This window comes from Adiantum capillus-veneris, chromosome 16 (genome assembly GCF_014529385.1).
Source record: "Adiantum capillus-veneris isolate H3 chromosome 16, ASM1452938v2, whole genome shotgun sequence".
In the NCBI taxonomy this organism is placed as follows: Eukaryota; Viridiplantae; Streptophyta; class Polypodiopsida; order Polypodiales; family Pteridaceae; genus Adiantum; species Adiantum capillus-veneris.
The window spans coordinates 154,938,938-154,962,802 of NC_140946.1; the positions used below are offsets into that span (position 1 = coordinate 154,938,938).

At 45.5% G+C, this 23,865-nt stretch overlaps 1 protein-coding gene across 2 annotated transcripts in view; it reads right to left on the reverse strand.

Annotated features, from left to right (window-relative positions):
- LOC147440103 (autophagy-related protein 18h-like) overlaps positions 1-23,865 on the reverse strand; it is a 63,354-nt gene that overhangs the window by 16,358 nt on the left and 23,131 nt on the right. For both annotated transcript variants that reach the window (XM_086483864.1, XM_086483865.1), the window contains exons 2-4: positions 16,978-17,427; positions 16,479-16,889; positions 16,159-16,395 (exon numbers count right to left, since the gene is read on the reverse strand). In XM_086483864.1, the coding sequence (XP_086339990.1) occupies positions 16,159-16,395; positions 16,479-16,889; positions 16,978-17,427 (1,098 nt within the window). The remainder of the gene's footprint in view (positions 1-16,158; positions 16,396-16,478; positions 16,890-16,977; positions 17,428-23,865) is intronic.

Below are 23,865 nucleotides of genomic sequence, written 5' to 3' on the forward strand. Positions count from 1 at the left end.
TGTGCCAGGCGTCAACACCTTGAATAGCTAGAAGAAATCGATCCCAAGCTGGCTCTCTCTCTCTCTCTCTCTCTCTCTCACACACACACACACACACACAATGGGGCTTTGATCCTTTGCATTACATAAAATCAACCATAGAACAATATACAAGAAATATAAGAAAAACCTTGAAAGATATACAATGAGATCATGGGAAAATTCCCAAAACAAACCACATGATACATCTAGGGATAAAGATAACCTAATTGGATTGTGATCAAGTCTACACAAATCTGCCCAAAGATCTGTCCACCTGAAGCGATGTGGCGAAAACCACAAAGTCTAGTGTTGTGTATCTCTGGCAAAACGGAAAATTGCAGCATGCTGAAATTGATCTGCAGCTCACTGGAAAGCTTCCATACCGCAAGGGAAAGGGTCCTTGACGTGTACTTTTGACCTAAAGGGATATTTGCGCCGTTATGTTGGCGAAATTGGGTCAAAAACCTGTAATTACAGCCATGGACAGGTTTGGACAGCTTGGTGAGGGTTAGGTGGAAGCGTTCGGATCGTTTATTTGTCAAGGAGCCTCAGGAAAGCATTGGGTGCTTGTACAGGACAATTTAGAGAGATTTCCCACGAGGAATCTCGTCTAAATTAAGGGGCAAGAGACCCTACAGGTGCGAGAGCTTGAGGGCTACCCAGAAAAGTGATCGACACGCGGATCGGAGCGCAAAACAGAGAATTCAGCGAGCTGCAATTTCTCGCCAGGTTTTGCAAAGAGCTATAAAGTGCGTGGATGTCCATGGAGACTTCTACTGTGGTTCTGTTGCCGAAATCGGGTTGGAGTATAGGAATTTCAGCCCGATAAACGTGGGACAGCTTGCAGAAGTTTACAGGTTTTTCTCAAGTATAATAAGAATAAAGAAATACCGAAAGGGGCGCCAGTCTTTGGGGCCAACAAGGTGTCGTTGTCTGCTTGGTAGCGCTCTAGCTGCCACACCGTGGTTTGTCTTGAAGTGTTGAATTCCAATCACAGGCTTATTCGTGAAGTTCCTTTGTGTCCTAAAGTCTAAAGTAAAGAATTTCGGGTGAAAGCCAAAGTCCACCGCCCTACGGACCGATTTCACTCTACGCGAGCAGCAGAAGCAGCTCTCTCTCTCTCTCTCTCTCTCTCTCTCTCTCTCTCTCTCTCTCTCTCTCTCTCTCCATTACATATGTCATTGCACAGTGTACTATGAGATACGGGGCCGTTTCCACTGCTTATTCAGAGAAGGTTTCGGTCCTTTCTCTAGGGTCATGAGTTATGAGGATCAGAGATGTCTTGGGCTATATCTACTTGTGTTACACAGATATAGATAGATAGAAGGTTTCGGTCCTTTCTCTAGGGTCATGAGTTATGAGGATCAGAGATGTCTTGGGCTATATCTACTTGTGTTACACTTTATTTTGGAAGAGATAGAGAGAGACACTCCCAGAGACAGATTACAAATCTCTTTTCACTAGATATGGGACAGCCAGAGGAGCAGTCATCACTGTAGAGCTCGGCCCACACTCATTCACCCACTACCGGCACTTGTATCGACCGAGCACTAGAGATCCAGACGGCCATGATTGAGGAGAGGGGCTACACAGTATCGATGGAGACTACAGAAGAGGATTCGAGCCATACTCTCTCGACATCCTGAGTGCAGATGAGGATGGATTCTAGTAGTAGTATCTTTGTTCTAGTTCTTTCTTTTGTACCTAGACATGGTATTAGATTCACTATTTTGTAACAGATTGGTCTCATAGGTCATTTTGGCCTTTTGAAGACGTTAATAACATTTCATTTCATTTGTACACACAGGTGACTTGCTTCCTCGCGCATTGACTGCAGAGCTTCTCGCGCAGGGCCTCTCTCTCTCTCACGTTGTAGCCTTCCAAGGGACAGGTAGCAGGAGCTTCACGCTCTCTCTCTCTCTCTCTCTCTCTCTCTCTCTCTCTCTCTCTCTCTCTCTCTCTCTCTCGGAAAAAGTCAGGGCTGTATATTACTGAGTACAATATAATCCCCAGCGGATGCCAAAATAGCCTATCACGTGGGGTGTACAAGCTGAATGTAAGGATGAGAGCCACTATAGTGACAACTCGACTAGAACAATCTCATGGTGGTCGGTGTGATGAGTGGAGGAGAAACCACCGAGGAGGGGCATAATGCCACGTAATCTGGCCACCTGTAAGTGAGAAGAAGAGTGGGGATCGGACCCAACGCCGAAGGAAGGCAAATCGGCGAGCCTCGGCTGCTCGAGATGTACCTAAGGAAGAATCCCATTGCCAAATCAGGGTCTGAATGATGTCCAGCCAAATGGCAGTGAGGGTATCCTGAAGGAGTTGTGGAGCCGCACTTAGAATGTGAAGACAATGAGCTCTCCAAACATTCCATAGTGTAATGCTAGTGATGAATGAAAAAACTTCATCACGTGTCTGAGAATCCCCCTGCCAAGCAATCTGTGGTAGCATAGCCAAAGTCCCTCGCCGATAACCAGTCGAGGTAAGCATAAAGGCTGGATCTGTGTCTGAGCCCTCGTAGAAAAGATGCGGGCCGGGCATTGGCATCAACCATGAGACAGATCCCAAAGTGAGAAATCCATGCTGAACACCCGCTCTACTAAGTAAAAAGCAAACTGCAAGCCACACTACATGAGAAGTTGAGCATGACCAAAGACAATGTGGAGGTGACTTAAGTAGTCACAAAGGACAGCAAGTACATAACGGATCATGACCCATAGTAGCTAGCCAAGTCCCAACTAGAAGTCCTGCATGTGCAATCATCCACATGAAAAAAGAAATACGACGAGCCGCATGTAAATCCCAGATGGTTGACCAAAACTGCTGTAGATAGGCATGGGAGAGACCTGAATGTAACCAGAAACGCATACGAGTGGGCTGCTCTGGTTGCTGTCTCATCAATGCTAACCTTCCAATCCTGACAGTGTACTCAAAGAATGATATAGGTGCACCGGTGGGGTCAGAGTGAGGCCAATGCCACTCTCCTGGGTCCCAATAAAGCTGAGATAGGGCACGACCCTCCCACACCCAAAGCCTCCAAAGTGCGGCATCAGCGGAAGCGAAACGGGGGTCAACACAACGACGCTTCCCGCGGGAGCCAACTACTCGTATGGCCTCCCATCGAGCGCCGGGGTAGACAAGGTGCGGAGAGGTGGTATCATATGTCAATCTAGCATGAATCCCCTGAGAGTAGTCATCAACTGTGAACAGCATGGTGTCTAAACGAACTAATAAGAGAGTGCTCTGAGCAAAGAGACCTTCCCAGCCACTATGTGGAGGCATCTGAACCGTGCCGCGCATGACTGCGTCCCATTGTGAAGGAACGGCGGAGTCAATCTCAAGCAGTCTGTCTGTCACCCCGCGACCAATGTCATAATGTTCTGCCACAAAGTCTGCATCCAGCATACGTGTCTCATGAAACAACCGCATAGAGGCAGTAGGGCCAGTGTCCCAAGCAGCCCAATCAATGTGAGTCCTCTCTCCAAGCTGACGGGGTGGATTAACCGAAGAATCAAGAACTGCATCATTCCAAATGAGAGGCTGGCGCTCAATCTCCTCACCACATGAGGGAGGTGAGCGTATGATAGCCCGTCGCATGGAAACCCAAATCTGAAGGAGCGATCGGATGAAGGGTGAGAGAGTGCTGGTGAACAAGGGGGCATCCGTAAACGATACCCTGTATGCCAAGTATGACCATCTCTAGTGCCGAGGCGTGGAGTCGCTGTGCAAAGAGCGGCCTGAAGAAGCATCTTCCAAGGTTCTTGGCCGGGAAAAAGACCCCGAACAATAAGCTTGGTAAGAACGGCGCGGCTCTGTAATTCTGGATCAATAATGCCAAGGCCTCCCTCTAACCTCGGACGAATAATCATGGACCAGCGAACTCGAGCACGAGTATCAGTAGTCCCATCTGTGCCACTCCATAAAAAGTTCCGCACTAGTCGGCGGAGCTCTCTCTCTCTCTCTCTCTCTCTCTCTCTCTCTCTCTCTCTCTCTCTCTCTCCGCGCAAGAGATTGCAGGTCGAGCTGCTAGGGTTCCAATCAACAACAACGAGCAGGGCGCGCAGGAGGCTGTTGTGCTAAGTGTGCAACAGGCAGTAGATTGCAAAAATTGCAAGCATACACACACAAAGGTCCAAGTTGCTGCCCAAACAGCGTTGCAGCAGATTGTAGAAATTCTAGAAATCGACCTGCAAGAAATTCAAGAAATTGCAGAGGGGGGGGGGGGGGGGGGGGGAGAGATTTTCAAAATTTTTTAGAAGGACAGGCAGACTGTACGCAGAATGTATGTTTGACATGTATGCTTGATGTGGGAACATGTATACATAATGTGGAAACACGTCTACGTATAGTGTGGTCTTCTTTCTGCCGGAAGAACTTGTGTCCTCTCGTTTTCGGTGGCTATCAAGAATGAGGAAGCATAATGACAAGACTGACCCTTTAGAGGATGCCATTCAAAAGTGCAAAGAAGAAATGACTGAAACCATTAACAAGATCAACCGCAACCTCTTGGGCACAAAAAAGATGCTCGAAGAATGTGTATCGGTCCAGGAAAGCAAGATAACTACACTCGAAGATCGTGTGACGGCCCAAGATGAAGAGATTGCGTCACTCAAGAAGGATCTCGCCGAGGTACAATCAAAAAACACACTTGAAGAGGGAGAATTGCAACCCTTAGTAATAGAAGAGCTCAACACGATTAAGGAGCAAGTGCGGGCCATCAAAGAGGGGGAAGAGCAACACAAAGAAATGACGACTTCTTGGGTAGATGTTATTACAAAGACTCAACAGAAGGCGGATGAGGCCGAGAAATGGATCAAGGTTGCCAAGAAAGGAAAAGGCAACGAAACAACGTCCACACTCGCCATTATTAACCTATCAGTAGAAGAGGAGCAAAGAAGGCGTGTGCGCGCTTTACATGTGAGAATTTGCGGCCTTAAAGACAAAGACAATGTGGACGAAGAGGTAAAAGAACTCATGGCTTTGATGAGGGTCAATGAGCCGATGCACACAAAATCTTGGAGAGTGGGCAATAAAAAGAAAAATAGAAGCAATGGGGAAACCTCGAAAGACACACATCCTTCGTTTTCCCTCCATGGAAGTGAAGGATTTTTCGAAGAAGAGACCAACTCCTAGGAAGACACGCATCTTTCTCGGGGATGACCTTACCCTCTCGCAGATCGCTCATATACAGGAGGTAATGCCGGAGATTAGAGCGGCAAGGAAAAAAGGTAAGATTGCCTTTTATCGAGATGGAAGAGTGGTGATATTGGAGTGATGCTCCACATGACGGTGCGAGACCTATTGGACCACACTCAAAGTTGCTACCTGGAATTGTAATGGATCAATGCGCCCTTGATGTGGGTTCTTTTGAGGATAGTTTTACTGGGAGAGACATCGTCTTCTACTCTGAGACACATCAGTCTATGCCTCACATCAGTGGATACAGATAGGAGACAACCTGTAGTCAGGAGACACGATCATAGCCCAGAGGACGGGGCTCAGGGGGAGTGGCAATGTTATTTAGGGAGCAGTTGCAGTTTAGACTGCCTCACATCAGTGGATACAGATGGGAGACAACCTGCAGTCAGGAGACACGATCAGACCACAGAGGACGAGGCTCATGGGTGATGAGCGCGCGGCGGTGTGCGCAAGTGATAGAGCACGCGAAGATGTGCAGGCCTTGAGGCTTGAAGCGGAGGCACTGTGCTGCAGAAGGGAAGCGCTAGCAGAACGAAGAGGGAGAGAGAGAGAGCTCACGTTTTTGGGGAAAACTCAATAATTTAGTTTTGGGTTTTCCCACTTTTATTATAAGTGACCTTTAAAAAATGTGTCCAGGTTCATATTGAACCTGGACAAAGTATAAAAATGTACAAAAAGGGGTTATTTAGGCCTTTAACCCAACAACCTCCCACTTAAAGGCATAAATGACGCCTTTAAGTTAACCAACTCTCACCAGCTGTATGCAATGCAGCTGTATGCAATGCTCATGTTGAGCCTTAGCAAGACTCTTGGTGAGAACATCTGCAGGGTTATCGTGTGTATGGATCTTAATCAAGCTGACTAGACCATCCTCCAATACCTGTCGTATGAAGTGGTACCGCACATCTATGTGTTTGGTACGCGCATGAAACATGGCATTTTTGGCTAAATAGACAGGAATCTGGCTATCACAACCCAACAATGGGGAGTGTCAGTGTTATTCAGGGAACAGTTGCAGTCGTTGATACATATAGGCTGCAGGGATGAGCAGGCTAGGTACATGTGGGTGAGATTGAGAACAGAGACAGGAAGGTATCTTTACATTGCTATTTGCGACTTCCCCCCGAGTACGTCAGTATATGCACCACCCAAAGGACAGTCCCCCTTTTCTATTTTGGATGATGACATATGGGAGTTCTCTAGAGATGGTGACATTATCATCCTAGGGGACTTCAACGCTAGGACTGCACATCACCAGATAGTATTTTATGATACTTCAGAGGAGATGCTGAGCAAGGTGGTACAGAACGTACTATACGTGGCGTATATGTACAAACTATATGTTGTCCCGTACAAGAAAAAAATTTATGTACGTAAAAATACGTACTCTTGTAAAAGAGCCGCAATTTACCTGCGCACTTGCCTCTGCAACCTGCAATATCTCTTCAGTGAAGAGTTTTTGCACCTGGTGTTCAAACATCTACAAATTGAGGCCTAAAAACTGCTCGCCCAGCTGCCACGCCAGAAATCGGACATTTTTTAAATAAAAAAACAGCATCGTACGAATCGTTTCATACGAAACGGATACACACAGAACGTCCGTACGGTACGAATACATTTCGTACGTACGTTTTGATCCTACCTTGATGCTGAGAGAGCTGGATGTTGCAGAGACGGGCCTGTCTAGACTATCACAAGATGTGCAACATACTGAGTATGAACGACACTCGATAGACATGGAGACTGCACATGGATTGGCCATCTTGAAAGGCCTACAGAGATTTCCGGAAGTTTGACATGCTTTCCACACAGACATTGTAACAGACTTGGACACTCCAAGTCAAGATTCTACCGCGACACGAAAAGAATTCACTTCAAAACAGTTCACAATTCACAATTGATTTGACACGGCCCGGCGGAGTTCCGTGCCTAGAGATATTTGGCCCCAAAGACTGGCGTCCCTTTCGGTATTTCCTTTTGTATTAATCTGCAACTCAAAGTACAAGGGAGTGGGAGGCTCTCACTATCAGACTCTGCATCTAGATGCTCTAAGAAGTGGGAGGCTCTCACTATCAGACTCTGCATCTAGATGCTCTAAGAAGTGGGAGGCCTGCCCACACTTATAAAGGTTTTAGAAGGGATGCCAAAAGCAGAGCCCTAAAAGCTAGCCATTACAAGCCTTCTCAAAATAAAGCTCTCTCTCCCTCTCTTGTAATTTGCATGGAGAAAAGCAAGTCAAAAAGCTACGCCAGCTGCCGCAAAACGCGGACTTCCGTACACTGCTGCCACATCATTAGCCCGCAAAGTGCGCCGCATTTTTCGGGAGATGCCTGCAAAGGGAGGGTGTGTGTGTGTGTATTGGGCAGCCACGTCACCAGTTTGTGACATACCCCCCTCTTGAAAGCATTGTAATCGCCCTCGATTACGCCTCCACAACAGACAGAGGCCATAAATTGTCTTAGCAGACACTGACTGTTAGTACCGACACACTAGGAACACACATCTAGCACATGTACCAATCGACAGTCACATCACAGGACATCACTTGACATCACAAAACATCACATGACAAATCACATTCAACATTCATTCGGATCTCAGACCATGATTTATTAGCGACGTATTTAGCAATCGCATCTAGATCCATTCGGGACCTCATCGATGCCCGATTGACTAATCCTTATTGCAACCATGTCTATCGAGATCTTTCAGACCAAAAATGCTGCAGTCATTTCGTCTATGAGTTCCTGCACTTAAACAAGTCAAGAACAAATCAGTATCATATTATCGGGAATTCCAGTTCATAAATTCATACAGCGGAATACTGTCAGCTCACAATATCCTTGAAACTCAAAGAGACATCAGTGACTTTAATATCAAAAATCGAGGCAATCTGTTGACAAAGGAGCGGAGCAACTCTCCTCTTGTGCATACCCACTGCACCAGATTCCGCCCAAGCTAAGTTCGCGGTTCCATTTAGAATAGACTATGCTAATCCAAATGCTTCAAGGTAAAGATTCACAATCTGAAGAGTATCTGCTACGTCCTCCTCCTCCATCCACTTCGCATCCAATGCAGGATAATTCATGAATTTAACCAAGAACCGCCTTATCACTTTACTCTTAATCTTTCCGTCTTTATGTGCCAATATCTATTCTAGAACAAAGATCTCCTCGTTTTCTTCCACTTCGGGTTGCTCATCAGGCTCCCCATCTTCGGGCACATCGCCTTTAAAAGGCTTCAAGAGACTCACATAAGAGCATTGTGAATTCTCCAAATTTCGGGCAGCTTCAGTCTAAAGGAGACATCATTTATCTTTTCGGAGATCTGGAAAGGTCCGTAGTATCGCATACTAAGCATCATCTGCAGGTGGAAAGATGACGAGAACTACAACCGCGTACCAATGTTCTCCCAAATAGCCTTCCAAAACAAACTCGTGAATCTGGGGTCCTTGTCGGAGACAATCGTCTTGGGCATGCCATGTAATCTAAAAATCTAGGCCACAAACAGTCTCGCTAAGTGATCCGGCTTGACTATTTTCTTCACTAGAATGAAATGAGCTTGCTTGCTAAATCTGTCAATATAACAATCCAGATACCATTGTGACCACTCTGAGTTCTCGGGAGATCAAAAATGAAATACATTGCAATACTTTCCCAGGGGCAGGTGGGTATGGGTAACGGCTGTAACAATCCCTGTGCTTTATACCTGTCAAAACTTGACCTTCTGGCATACTAAGCAACTGTGCACAAAATCGTCCACATCCTTCTTGAGTCTCGACCAGAAGAAGTATCTCTCTACCCCTTTCAAGGTGGTAGCAATGCCGCAGTGACCCGTAAAAGATGGACAGTGGCATTCGGTCATAACCTTTTTCCTCATCAAGTAGCCATCCCAAATGGAATATCCCGCTACTATCTCCCCATTCCGTATCCGAGTGAAAATATCTGCAAAATCTGTATCTGTGGCATACTGATCGACCATATCCTCGAAGCTCCTATGATGTGTCGCGGAAAACCAACAGCTTCCGGGACAAAGCATCTGCACATGTACAATCTGGAAGTGAAACTGTGACAAGATGTTTGCCCACCGCATCTGCTTTTCCGATAGCTGCTTCTGTGACGAGAAGTAGCGTAAACTCTGAGTCTGTGAAGACAATAAATCCGCTCCGAGTAGGTAATGTCGCCACTGAGTAAGAGCATGGATAACTGCCAAAAGCTCTTTCTCATAAATCTGTGCTGTCAATTCCAGCCTTGAGAACAATCGGCTCTTTTAGGCAATGACATGAACTTCTTGCATTAAGACAGCACCCAGACTACGACCACAAGCATCACAATATACTTCAAAGGGCTTCTGCAAGTCCGCGGCAAAGTCAAAACTAGTCTTGTAGTCAATTTCTCTTTCAATGTCTGAAAGGCAGTCACCTTCATGGGTCTTCACGAGAAAGGGACTCCTTTTTGTGTCAAGATATGCATAGGGGAAGCAACCTCTGCAAACTTTCTAATGAATCGCCTGTAGCAAGAACACAATCCCAAGAAGCTTCTAACTTCATGGACATTCTTCAAATGGGGCCAATCACGAATAGTCTCTATCTTGGCCGGGTCCATCTGCACTCCTGCTGATGAGACAATGTGTCCCAAAAAGTGTATCTCGGGTAGGAAAAATTCACTTTTCTTCGCTTTGATCACCAACTTGTGATCTCAAAATGCCTAAAAGACCTATAGTAGATGTTCTCTATGTTCCGCCTCATCCTTGGAGAAAACAATGATGTCGTCAAAGAAAGTGTCAACAAATAGTCTGTACTCTCGAAAAATCATGTCCATCATCTGGGTAAATGTCGCAGGAGCATTGGTTAGGCCAAAAGGCATCACCAAAAACTCAAATAATCCAAAAGTCGTCCGAAAAGCTGTCTTGTAGACATCTCCCGGTGCAATTCGGATCTGATGATATCCGCTCTTTAAGTCGATCCTACTAAAACACGAGGATCCCTGTAGTCGGTCAAGAATATCATCGATCCTAGGGTCTTGATGGTGATTTTGTTGAGAGCTCTATAATCGATGCACATTCTCCAAGATCCGTCTTTCTTCAAAACCAACAACACTGGAAAGCAATACGGTGAAGTACTAGGCTGGACAAGACCCTTTTCCAAGAGGTCTTTCACTTCGTTCATAATTTCTTCGTTCTGGGCTCGGCTCACACGGTAAGGTTGCCGGTTCGGTGGTGTGCTTCCAGGTATTAGATCAATGGTATGGACCCAAAAAGAGATTTCAGCTTTTAGTCTCTTATAGGAAAAGTTGACTTCGGATCCAATAATTGTTTTGCCAGATCTCAGAAAGTCATTTGTGGTCTAGTGTGACGCGTGTGGGAGTAACATCGGAGCAATGCTAATGCAAGATGGACGGGTAGTAGCTTATGAAAGCCGAATTTTGCAAGGGAGAGAAGGCCGTGCAAGTCTATGAGAAAGAGCTCTTGGCCGTGATTCATGCGCTTTCTAGATGGAAGCACTACCTCTTAGGTGCTAATTTTGTTGTCCAAACGGACCATCAGACCTTGCTATACTTCTTGACACAGTCAAAGCTATCCGAAAAGCATATGCGATAAGCAAACATTCTTTCTATGTTCCACTTCCAGATTATGCATGTGGAAGGCAAGAAGAATGTTGTGGCTGATGCGTTATCAAGGAAGCCACAATTAAGCTGTGTCAATTCCTTATCAGGAGCTAGATGACATGAAGGAACAGTATGCTATTGATGAAGATTTTGCAAGGATCTTTGAAAAGTTACATGATGGGCAACATCATCATCAGCATTACCTCCTCAAAGATGATTTTATGATGATGCATGGCAGACTTTGTGTCACTAGGCCATTGCGACATAAGGCCATGGAAGAGAGTCATGTCCCACCGTATGCAGGGCATCGTGGTATTGATGCGACAGTTAAAGCAGTAGAGACATTCTTCTATTGGCCTACCTTGAGGAGAGATGTGGATGCCTTTGTGCGAGCATGCCTGATTTGCCAAAAGGTCAAGTTTGACAGGCAAAAGGCACCAGGGTTGTTACAACCACTGCCAATTCCGGATAAGCCATGGGAAAGCATTGCTATGGACTTTATCTTTGATCTTGCAAGAACGCCAACATGGAATGATGGTATATGGACCATTATCTGTAGGTTCAGCAAGCAGGCCCATTTTATCCCTGTCAGGAAGAAGATAAAATCTAATCAGATGGCACGCTTGTTCATGTACAATGTGTTTAAGTATCATGGTATGCCACAATTAATTATCAGTGATCATGATCCTCGCATGACAAGTTTGTTTTGGAGAGGATTGTTTGAGAACATGGGCACTACGCTCAAATTCTCTTCTTCGTTTCATCCCCAAACTGATGGACAGTCAGAAGAGGCTAATTCTACTGTCTTGGATCTGCTAAAATGCTATGTGTCAGACAATAAGGGCAAGTGGGAACAGTATTTGCCTATGCTTGAGTATGCGTACAACAATACGGTGCATTCGTCGACTGGCAAGGCACCTTTTGAGATTGTTGAAGACGGCAAAAAAGTTCCTCCCATTTTGCATACAAAGGACAAGATTTTTGAGGCAGATCGATATGTTGAGAACATGGATGAAATGTATAAGAAAATTGAAATTGCCTTGGAGAAGACTCGGGCAAAGCAAAAAAAGGCTGTTGATCGTCACCGTCGTGAATTGTTGTTATCACCTGGTGATTGGGTTCTTTTAAGGTTCGAAAAGGCAAGGTTAAAGAATATGAAGGGCAAGAAACAGATGTTTCCTAAGCTCAGCATACGTTACTATAGGCAACGATGTGGCTTACAGGCTGAAATTGCATGATGCGTGGAACATTCATAATGCGTTTGACGTGAGTCTTCTAAGACCCTTCGTGGGTGATGTGCCAGAAGATATGCCAGAAGTTGAGGAACTTGATGAGATCCTGGCACCTAAGCAAGTTTTGGCACATAAGGACAGAAAAGTTGAAGGACAAGTTGCAAGATGTTACTTGGTGAAGTTCAAGAACTATCCGCCTATGGATGCACGTGGATGGAAGAGCATGAATTGTCAGAGTCACCAAATGTATTGCAGCTTTACCTTGAAGCCTTTGGGTTACAACCTACTTATGCCCCAACCCAATGTGTGCAAAGGAGGGGTAATGATAGGGCTAGCACATCAAATGTACATATGAATTCAGTTTAATAGATGGAAATGACAAAAGTATGAAGGTCTCATTAAGTCATTTGTATCTATGTGTTACGACCTTTCTTGCGGATACATGTGATGATAAAAGAGTGCTAACAACACAAGTTCATCAGTGGCGTCTATTTATGGTATGCAATCGAGGACGTTTGCGATTTCAAGAGGGGGGTATGTCACGAGGACGTGGCAACTGCTAACCTTAGTTGTTGGTTTCTTTCCAATGATTTTTGTTTTGTTTTTGAGACCCTCTTTTTGAAGTTGCAAATGGTCGAACATTGTATGGCCAATGTGAACGGTAGTTTCACCCGCAGACGGGAAGTTCGTCTGCACTGGAATTCGTATAGTAAGAGGATGTCTAGGCTCAATTCAAGATCATGTAGGTCCCCCCGTCGAACTTCGCAAGTTGGTGGATACTAGGAAGTGAACTCAATAAAGGCATAAAGTCAAGGTGGGATCACCAAAAGAAAATACCCGACAGTTGGGCCACATTGCATTTTTGGATGCGGTCCCAATGGGGATAGATGGTCAGAAGGCCAGTGGGAGCCCAACGGAAGCATCTCCTAAAAAATAGGGAACTGCTATTTTGGGCCATGAAATGTGTTCGCGTCATTCCGAAGTTACCTTCGGAATGACAAGGGGAACATTTTAGAACTCTGCCGCAAAGTCAACTGGACAAACAGTCGGGAGATTTTTAGGTAGCAACCCCGAAACGGAAAATGGCCTGTAAACGTGCCAAGTGGCACATTTCTGTGCACTTTCCTCATGCAAGAAGAAGTGGCACTGAATTTATAGATGGGAGGCTCATTTGCAAGTTCCCTGTCACAGGTTAAGAGCTACGGAGTGCATGCTTTCCACTCTATGTACAATGTGGTGCTAGGAGTGATGACCTGCACACTACACACTGCTCTCTCTCTCTCCCCTACGTGCAGTTATGTGATGCCCCACAAGAGGGCTCTTCATTTGACTGATGTACAGTTGTGTGGTTTCATGCTTTTGTGCTGAGGCAAGAGCCTCCTTGAGCAGGAACAGAAGTAGCTAACTGCTACTCCAAAAGCAGGCACCGGTGAGGGTGATAACCTCACCGTACAGGTGCGATTTCAACGCTGATTATGCGCTGTATTTTGACTGTTTTTCAGCCATACGGACGCTAGAACCCTTGGAAATGGTGCCCCACTGCTAGAGGGCAGTTCGGGGACTGTTTAGAGCTGAAAACAGGGCAAAAACCAGTAAATACAGCGAGCTCAATTTACTGTTTTTGGGCAGGAATCAGAGGGCTTATGCCAGTGGAGGTGAGTTCCAGCAGGGGAATTGGTTTCGGGCAAGTTTTGGGGTTGTTATGCTGCCAAAATTTTGCCAAAACAGGCGGTATCTAGCTGGATACAGGTAAAGAATTCCCAGAACTACTTTGTAATCTACCCTCTTAAGCATAGTTGACACGTACGGTCACGTACGACGGGTACACGTACGAAGACGTGCGGTACTAATCGAACTAAAAAAAATTAGACGTACGGTGACGTAACGTACGATGCAAAAAAAAATCATGCGTCTTACACATGATAGATCATATGAGTCATGACATCGACCTTAGTACTTAGTACCAGAGCTAGAAACAAACATTTTTCCTAACCGATCAAAATAAGGGAAAACTTGAGTTTTCAGGTCAAAATTTGAAGCTTTTGCCGGTAATTACACTAAAACTTGTGTAAATTTGCCGGTTTTCTTAGAGGCAAGCTCAAAATCTAACCGGGATTTTATAATTTCAACCGGTTAAAATACACTAGACCCCGGCTTTTTTCTAACACTACTTAGTACTAAATACTTGTAACTTAAGTCTTACAAGTTAGAACATGAAAGATCTGTCCATGGACATTGGAAACGGCAATGTCCAAAGAAAGAAGAATCATGATCTCCAAAGTGGTGGCGGCCATAGTAGATCCGCTACCCAAGCCTCGTCGCACATAGGTCATGGTGGTTTGAGCCAATGCAGCCATTGGGCTCTTGTTCAAATGTAGTCGAGATGCAAAACATTCCCACACCAAAAATCGCCCCGCCGAAAAAAAAAAAAAAAAAAAGAAGAAGAAGAAGAGCGGACGACTCATGTACGGAACGTACGAGTCGTACGGAACGTACGGAACGTCCGTACGTCGAACGTGGACAACCCTGCTCTTAAGGAATAAAGAAATACCAAAAGGGGCGCCAATTTTGGATCCTACAAGTTGCCGGCGTGTGCTCCGAGCATTCTAGCTTCCGAGCCGTGTGTGTACTTAAGTGTTAATTGCCGTCACAGGTTCCTTTTGCAAAGTACTCTCTCTCTCTCTCTCTCTTTGTGTCAGAAGTAAAGAATTTCGGGTGAAAGCCAAAGCCTACCACCCCACGGGCCGGTTCACCCGATCAGACTACTGACCATGGAGGAGATTGATGAGATCCGCTGGCGACTGATGATGGATCTCCTATGATTTAGCTCTTTTGAGGATTGTACACCCTACTCATCGTGTACCAACCTTTGTATCAGCCTTTGTATCAACTCTCACACTGTGTTGTATTAGCCCTCATTCACTACTTTCACCCCCCTACTCATATCCTACATAGTTCCAGCTAGATGCTTAGTTCACATCTAGCAGTTTAGGATTCTATAGTACCCCTTACCTTTTTTAATTCTGGTACTCAAGACTATCAGATTCACCACGTTGTAACTTTTTGGTCCCATAGGTCATTTTGGCCTTTTGAAGACGTTAATATAACATTTCATTTCATCTCTCTCATTTGTGTGTGTGTGTGTGTGTGTGTGTGTTCCTATACTCACGCCTCTGCATGCAAACAGCTTTGGGGGCTATCACACACACACACACACACACACACACACACACACACACAGAGCTTTGCAAGTGCTCTAGCTAACTCTAGGGAAAGAACAGACAAATGAGTCTGGCCATATGCATGCTAGTCAGGCTTGTCCAACAAAAATTAAAAGCCTACAATGTATAATCATGCACAACAACTACAAAAAAATTAATCCTACACAATTGTCAGGCTGGTTGGACAAAAAATAAGAGCCCACTATATATAAAAATGCACAACAAAGAAACGTGACCCAGAGCTGTAATATCAGGGGCCCGCTCTAAGTCCGCGATTCCCTGGCTGATAATGATGGGTAGCTAACCTACGACCACAGGCCTGTGCAACAATGAGTGCAAACGCATAAAATTAATGGTGGAAAGGCATCTAGAAGCTAACCCCTGGTAAACTACAAGATTCAAGGAAAATGAACCCTCTTGCTGGAGGTCTAGCAAGCGATTTCTATGGCAGGCCATAAACATAGCACAAGTATGATTCATAATACAATTAATTTAAATGCCTAAACATCAACAATCTTGTAAGTAGCAATGGACATGCTGGGGCCTTCCTGAAAATCGAACGAGTTTGGGCTTTAAATAATAAACATTCAAGTAACTGTCACCATAAATTATTATCTGTTTTGCACAGAAATTTCTTTTTGTTTGCTTAAATTACACCTACATGTTTTCGACTCGGTTTCTAGATTTACTGTTTGATAAGTTTCAACTTTTAGTTATACTATGAACTCCTTCAAAATGTTACTACAGCTCCATCTACGATATACCCGACACAGAGCTGTCTGTGTAGAAGCATGTCTATGTAACAGGAATTCGTCTAAATAAGTCTGAGGAACTCCACACTTCATACATAGCACTTCCAGACAGAGTCATTACCGCATTGGTCATTCCTCGAGATAGTTTGTAAAGATGTACATGCGAGGAATTTGTGTCAAATGAGCAACTGTTGAGGTTTGAAACCGGCATTATTCGAAAGACATTGATACTATGTCCATGAATGGAGGCAGTGACTAAGAGCGTTCCTGTTGGATCAAAGCTTAATGCAGAAAGAGGACTCTCATGCGCTCGAAACTGTGACACCACCGCCTTGGTGACAAAATCACGCACAATTACCTGATCAGCAAAAAACCGTCATAAGTAGAAACAATTTTTGTTTTTGTTTTTAAAGCAAAATAACCCTTTAAACGCTCACTCACAGTTCCTGAGAACTCAGGATGCCCATTGGAGCTGCTCTTGAGGAAAGGGCTCCCAGATATTGGTGAGCCAGCGCCCTCTGAGTAATACCTTGACAAAGCTTTATACCCAAGATCTCCTAAAGTGACAATTCCAGCAGCAAGTTGCTTGCTTGACTCTTTTGCATAATGTGCCACCAGACTACCATTTGCAGGAGAAGTTGATGGGCTAACACCAGGAGAAGGACTAAGATGCTGGGGAGAAACCCTTCCAGTAATGGAAAGAAGAGGCTGATTTGCTGCATAAGCCAACCATCTTGGACCAACGGCAACTGCACCATAGCCATAATAAAAACCGCTTGGTCCTGGTTGAGGCGAAGGATATGTAAGCACACTAAATGTGCTTTGAAGCGTTGCTGCATCAAAGCAGTAAACCTGCAAAACAAGATAACAACGTATCAGCTGTTCCAGGAACTCCTCCGCATATCAAGCATTCAAAGTACAAATTTAAAAAAAAACTTACTTGGGTGGCAAGAGAAACTGCAACCACTCTTGAGCTACAGCGAATTGCAAAAATTGCGGTCCGAAATCTCAATGTATGTACATAAGAATGAGTTTGTAAAGAGTAAAACTTAACAAGAGTGGGAACAATGATATTCTCCCCTGAAGGAGGGGGGCTACCAATAACCGCATTATAGCCATTTGGAAAACCACCATTGCGGAAATTTTGGAAATCCGAAGTGACAACTAGCAGTAAGGGTCGAGCTGACTTGAAGTCATCGTCTGATGCTTCTACTGGATGAGGTTGTATGCGTAAAAAAGCGGCTGGACCATCGCGTTTGGACACAACCTCTGAAATGTCATCTGCATTGTCCACGTCCCAAACTTGAAATCCATTCGCATAAGTCAACAGCAGCACTCGTCGGTTACCAGCTGGTGGTAGCTCTATCTTGTCGAAGCATGCCCATTGCAACTGCAGTTAGAAACAAAAAGGCAATGAGCTTTGTCAACTCACACAAGGTCATTGAACTTGATAAAATCAGGTTTAGGTAAATTCTGATGCTTTTCCAAAAGACCTGATACACATCAGTAAGCCCATGACTTCCAAAATTTTACAAAAACATTATTTGCAAGCAGCCAATAAGTTTGTGAACAAGCTGTGTGAGATTTAAGTCTTTTTTCTTGTGCCCCTGTGAGTTGGATTCTTTTTCTTTCTTTGGCCTTGTGATTCAAGAGTATCAGAGTAGTGTGATACAATTAAAGCCGTATACCATGTTCAAGGGAAGTACTCGTCTATCACTGGCCAGAAAATGCCCACTTGTAGTTAACATCCTTATAAGGTAGAGGAGCCAGTTCAGAGGGGCCAATGTCATAAGGACGTGGCAATTGCTAACTTGGGTTGTTGGTTTCTTTCCGATAATTTTTGTTTAATTTTTGGGACCCTCTTTTTGAAGTTGCAAATGGCCGGACATTGTATGGCCAGTGTGAAATAGTAGTTTCACCCGAAGACGGGAAGTTGGTCAACACTGGAATTTGCGCAGTAAAAGGGTGTCGAGGCTCAGTTCAAAGTCATTTAGGCCCCTCGCGACACTTATAAGTTGGTGGGTAGTAGGAAATTAACTCAAAAGAGGCATAAGGGACACATGGCGGCTCCAAATGCATCTGCCACAAGCATCAGCAAGAGGGGGCGCCCATTTCAAGAGAGGGGGCTGATTTGACTTGAAAAATTGTGCTACAGTGTGTGTGAATAGTGGGTGCAAGTGGTCACAGCTTTAATGGAAAGCTTGGCTTCTCCCTTGCTCTATGTAGCGCGACGATTTGCTCTCGCACATCTCTCTCCCCCCTTTGCACATATGGTAATGCCCCACTAGTTGGGCTTCTCAGATGACCATGTGGCATGTACAATTCTAGGAGTTTTATGCGCGTTTGCCAAGGCAAGAGCCTTCTGTTCAGGAACTGGATTAGCTAATTGCTAATCATCTTCAGGTACGCACAGTTCCATCACGAAGGAATGCGAAAACAGAGAGTTTTCTCGCATGAAAACTCGTCCAATGTGCAGGGGAACTGTCCCATTGTGTACGGGGCATCTAAGACGCGCGTAGGCGTGCTCGCTCCACTCGAAACGGTCCAAAACAGAGAATTACAGCCTGCTGTGTTTTTTCTGCAGGTTTAGGCTTTCACACCTAAACTGCAGGGAATCGCCAAGGGAGCCTCGAAAAGACCCTGGGATACATGTACAGGGCAGTAGGCACCAAATAGTGGCAAAACAGAAAATTACAGCATGCTGAAATTGACCTACAGCTCACTAGAAAGCTTCCATATCGCAAGGGAAAGTGTCCTTGACATGTACTTTGACCTACAGGGAAATTTGCGCCGTTATGCTGGCAAAATTGGGTCAAAAACCTGCAATTACAGCCATGAACAGGTTTGGACAGGGTTAGGTGGAAGCGTTCGGATCATTTATTTTCCAGGGGAGCCTCGAGAAAGCATTGGGTGGTACAAGACAATTTAGAGAGATTTCCCACGAGGAATCTCGTCTAATTCAAGGGGCAAGTGACCCTACAGGTGCGAGAGCTCGAGGGCTATCCACAAAAGTGATCGGCACGAGAATCGGAGCGCAAAACAGAGAATTCAACGTGTTGCAATTTCTCACATGGTTTCGCAAAGTGCTCTAAAGTGCGTGGAAAGTCAATGTTTACTTGGGATTTTGTCCGTGGAGACTTCTAATGTGGTTATGCTGCCAAAATCGGGTTAGAGTAGAGGAATTTCAGCCCGATAAGAGTGGGACAGCTTGTAGAAGTTAACAGGTTTTTCTCAAGTATAATAAGAATAACAAAATACCGTAAGGGGCGCCAATCTTTGGGGCCAACAGGGTGTCGTTGTCTGCTTGGTAGCGCTCTAGCTGCTAGGCTGTGATTTGTCTTGAAGTGTTGAATTCCAGTTCACAGGCTTATTCGTGAAGTTCCTTTGTGTCGTAGAGTTAAAGTAAAGTTTCGGGTGAAAGCCTCTACCACCCTACGGGCCGGTTTTGGCCAAAACTGGGCAGGGAATTGCGAGCCCTCTACTGCACCATTTCAAGCGTGGAGGTGCAAATGGAAGAGCTGCGTAGCAGGAGTCTACGACAAAGACAACAACACGAACAGAGCTCTGCAGGTGAAGATCGATGTAGACTCTTTATTCGTGTGTAACAAAAAAGGGTTCCGCGATTTACGCTGATTGCTGATGTGGCAATACGGACCAGCCCGAGGGGTTGTCGATGGCCAACAAGGGGTAGATCTGGAGCTGATTTGTGCTCCCGATGTGAGAGGAAACAAGGGCTGAAAGCTGGCTGCAAAAACACAACCAATCCGTTGCATAAAGCAAGGCTGAAGACGCAAATGAAGATGGAGCCGATAATGGACAGCAATGGGAGCACTCGATGCGGCAGAGGAATGGCCGAGAAGAGGCTCAATGGGCTGCCGAAGTAGCGGCCTGCAACGGAGAGGCTAGCGTTAGTAGATCCGGGTCGTTTCCGGCGAGAGGAAGGGCTGAACACTGAAAAACGTTGGGCTGATTTTGCTATTGTAGGAAAAACGTTGGGCTGATTTTGCTATTGTAGGAAAAACGCTGAGCCGATCTACGATGTGAAGCACAAAACGCCAGGGCTTGCTGTTGCGGAACGCTGAGCTAAATTCTAGCGCTCCCAAAACTTATAAGGAAAAGCTAGGCAATGGGCTCTCTTTTTAGGACTTTTTAAGCCAAGTCAATAATTTTAGGGCAGGTCGGGAAGAATGTGCAAATGCGCACATGGGAGTTTTTTGACGAAAACTCACTAGTCTGTGACCCGTTTGACGAAACGACTCGACCGACACATTCCTCTAACGTAGACCTACATACTCGTCATGTTAGATGCCCACCAAAGTGTAATAACATCTATCAAAATGCTTGTACAAACCATTTATGCAAGAGGGTTCCACAACTGAAAAACCTAATCTAATGGACTCGTCCAGACATGCAGGTACTACGAACAGGCTCACAAAATTGCTGACAATAATCCTCCTAGGACTCTAGACACCCCTATCTAGGGATAGATGCAAAATTGGCTCTAGAAGTCGATGAAGCATGTCCACGTGGCACACAAAGCCATGTGCACGTGACATCCCTCCTGCTTAAGGTGAAGTAAGGGTACCGAACTCCATGTAGGCCCCGGGTGATGTGGGAATGTCCAAAAGACAAGGATGGTGATGATACATCTACTCGCAACCAATGGACTCCCTCCTGGATCAATGATTCCCTTGTTGGTCACTGGCCAGCCCAAGGTTGCATCCGTACGTACGTACGGAACCTTTCCATACGGTGGGTCCAGTTAATTTTGCCGAATTCATAGCAATAGGGTGCGGAGCTGGAACGCAAGCCAATTTGGGGCTTTTGGGTGATCTCGAAGGCTAATAGCCAAAGGTTGCATGCTTTATACTCACTGCACGTAATGATTTCAATTTCCAAAGAGCAACAGAGTCATAGACTTCAAAGAAGTTCATAGACAGGAGTACATAGACTTGTACCTGAGCGTTTCTCGCATAGAAAGGTAATCTCCGCTCTCTTTCTTGCCCCTTCCACTCTTCCTTCTTATGTTGCGCGTACTCTTCGCGACACCCCTCCCTCTATTCCTCATGTGTTTGCACTCTTCGCAGAAATTCATCATGCCACGCAAGACCAACCCCAACTAGCAGCTCCGCACTAATGTGTGGAGCGTAGTCACGACCGCTTCCCAGCAAGGTTCCGGCACGTGCTTATGGCAATGCAAGTATTACGGGATCCAACACACCAGTACCATAACGCGAGTCAAGAGGCACTTGACCAGCATTGGGTGCACTGATCAGATTGGTGCATGTGAAAAAAATACCAAAGCCCTTGAGGGAGCAACTCATTGAGGAGTATTTTCCGGGAGATGCACCTACAGTGCAAGGTACTCCCAGCATGCAGGATGCTTTACACGATGCTTTTGTTGGAGACTTGGAGAGTCTGGGTACGCAGACACAGGTCGGGGAAGGTTCGGCTTCCATGCAACCCCTTGCTAGCAGGAAGAGGGCACGTGTTGGCAACGATGATGACGATCTCTTGCCACGTGATACAGGTACATTTGACAAACCAAAGCAGACCACTTGGCCTACATCTCTTCGCAGGCTTGGACTAAAGAGAGTCAGAGGGTGGCAGAGATGGAGATATGTCGCACTCTTATTGAGTGCAACATATCTTTCAATGTTTTGCGCACAAATCAATGGAAACGAATGTTAAAAGCAATTGCACAGGTCGGGCCTACTGACACATGGACCGGTCTTGATTACACACACCAAGATGCGGACCACCATGTTAGATGAGCAAAAGACCTTAATTGAAAAGGCACTTACTCCAGTGAAAGCAGGATGGAAGGAGTTTGGATGCACCATTATCTAAGATGGTTGGGCAGACATCCGCAGACGCCACATAATAAATATTCTTGTGTCCTCTTGTTTGGGCACCTATTTCTTGCGTGCCGTGGATGTAGGAAAAGCAAGGGAGAAGATCACAGCTGAGTTTTTATATGATCACATCAAAGCAGCAATAGAGGAGGTTGGCAAGGAGAATGTTGTGCAGGTGGTGACAGATAATGCGGCAAATTGCAAGGCAATGGGAATGATGGTCGAGGAAAAGTTTCCCGGCATAGTGCGGACTCCATGTGCTACACATTGTTTAGATTTGCTTATGGAGGATATTGGGAAACTTTCATGGGTGCAGCCCATTGTTGCAGATGCTACAAAGGTCACCACGTTCTTCTGCAAAAAGCATCAGGCTGGCTCTTGCTATTGTTCGCAGCCATAGCAGTTTGGATATGGTGCGCCCTTCCAAAACCAGGTTTGCGTACATTTACTTGGTTTTGCAGAGGCTCGAGCGGTACCACTTTCTAAGTTTGCCTCGTGGCTAGCTCAGCTTCAATTTCTCCACCCTCTGCATCATAATCAAAGTGCGTCTGCTTCAAGAATTCTAGATGGATGAAGTTCTCCATAGCTCCGGGGTCAAAGAAAATAAGGGCTTTCAAGCCATTGACTTTTCCATAAGCTCTACATAATTCATTAAAACTCTCGAGGTGTATACCATAAATATCGGGTACTAGTCCAATAGCAGGTCTAGCCTTCTTGGCCGGAGGTGGCCCCAGGGATCTGTCTGTCGAGGGAGCAGAAGGTTGCACTGAGGACGTCGAGGCTCGCTCAGGACATGTATTGAACGTATGCCCTATTTGGAAACATTCGAAGCATCCGCCTTCTTGCAACAAGGCGTCTCGTTGACGTTGTGTCAGACAAGGCCGTTGAGGTTGGTTTTCACGGGATTCCCGAGAATTTGTTCGTTGTTGCCAGGAGTTTTGGTTAGTGGCCGGAGGTTCTTCTGTGGTAAACTCCAACTTTCCTTTCATGAGCTTGTAGCCGACCGTGGCATGGTCCATAAGCTCTTGCATGGTAGAGACTTGCTTGGAGAGAGAATATTCCTGCAATGGTGATGGTAGTCCAATGGTGTAGCGCTTGCACTCGTCCTCCAAGGGAATGAACTTAAAGAAGGACACCGGAAGGTACACGTCGAGAAACCTTTGGTTATAGTCGTCCATGGTTTCGGTGGCAAGCATTTTCAAGTTGCCCCACTCTGCCAAAATCCGGACTTCAAACATCGAAGTCATGTAACTACGTGCAAAAACTGTCTTGAAAGCTTGCCAGGTCCTTGGAGCATGCGGTTGTGTCGCGATTGAACTCCACCATTGCATAGCATTATCTTTAAGAAATCCCGCTGCTCCAAAAATCTTGGATTCTTTTGTATAGTTCACCAAAGTATAGATGTTGTCGAATTGCTGTAGGAACTGCAATGCTGCCTTGCGATCTTTCACCCCAGAAAAAGTGAAAAATTTGACTGTCGTGCCACCATCTTTGAAATCTTTGGGTTGGTTAGGCGCATGTCCTGGGTATGGATAATAAGGGTATCCATATAGGCTCCAAACATTGTAGCCTGGTGGCAGTGGTGGTGGAGGTGGGGGCAATGGCGGTGGCAAAGGCGATTGCACTGGATCAGAGTCAGATGGCTGCACCATATTCGTGAAGACTCCCCCAATCGGAACAGATGGCTGAGAAGGTTGCCGGTTGGAAGCTCTCATACTTTCTGGTGCCGGAGGAGGAGGTACCACCTGGGGCATCAGAGGGGGTAACATGTAGCTCAAAAATTGTTGAAAATTTTGTAGCATTGGAAGATTCTGTTGAGTATGTCGCAAAAGAATGTCGTGAAGCTAGTTGAGCAGAAACTGCAAATATTCTGTTGAATCCATGAATTCCAAGTCTTGGGTTCTTTATGGCTTATGCCCTGTAAGACACAGCGATGAAGACGGGAGCGCGCCCGATGCGCGATGAAGTAAGGG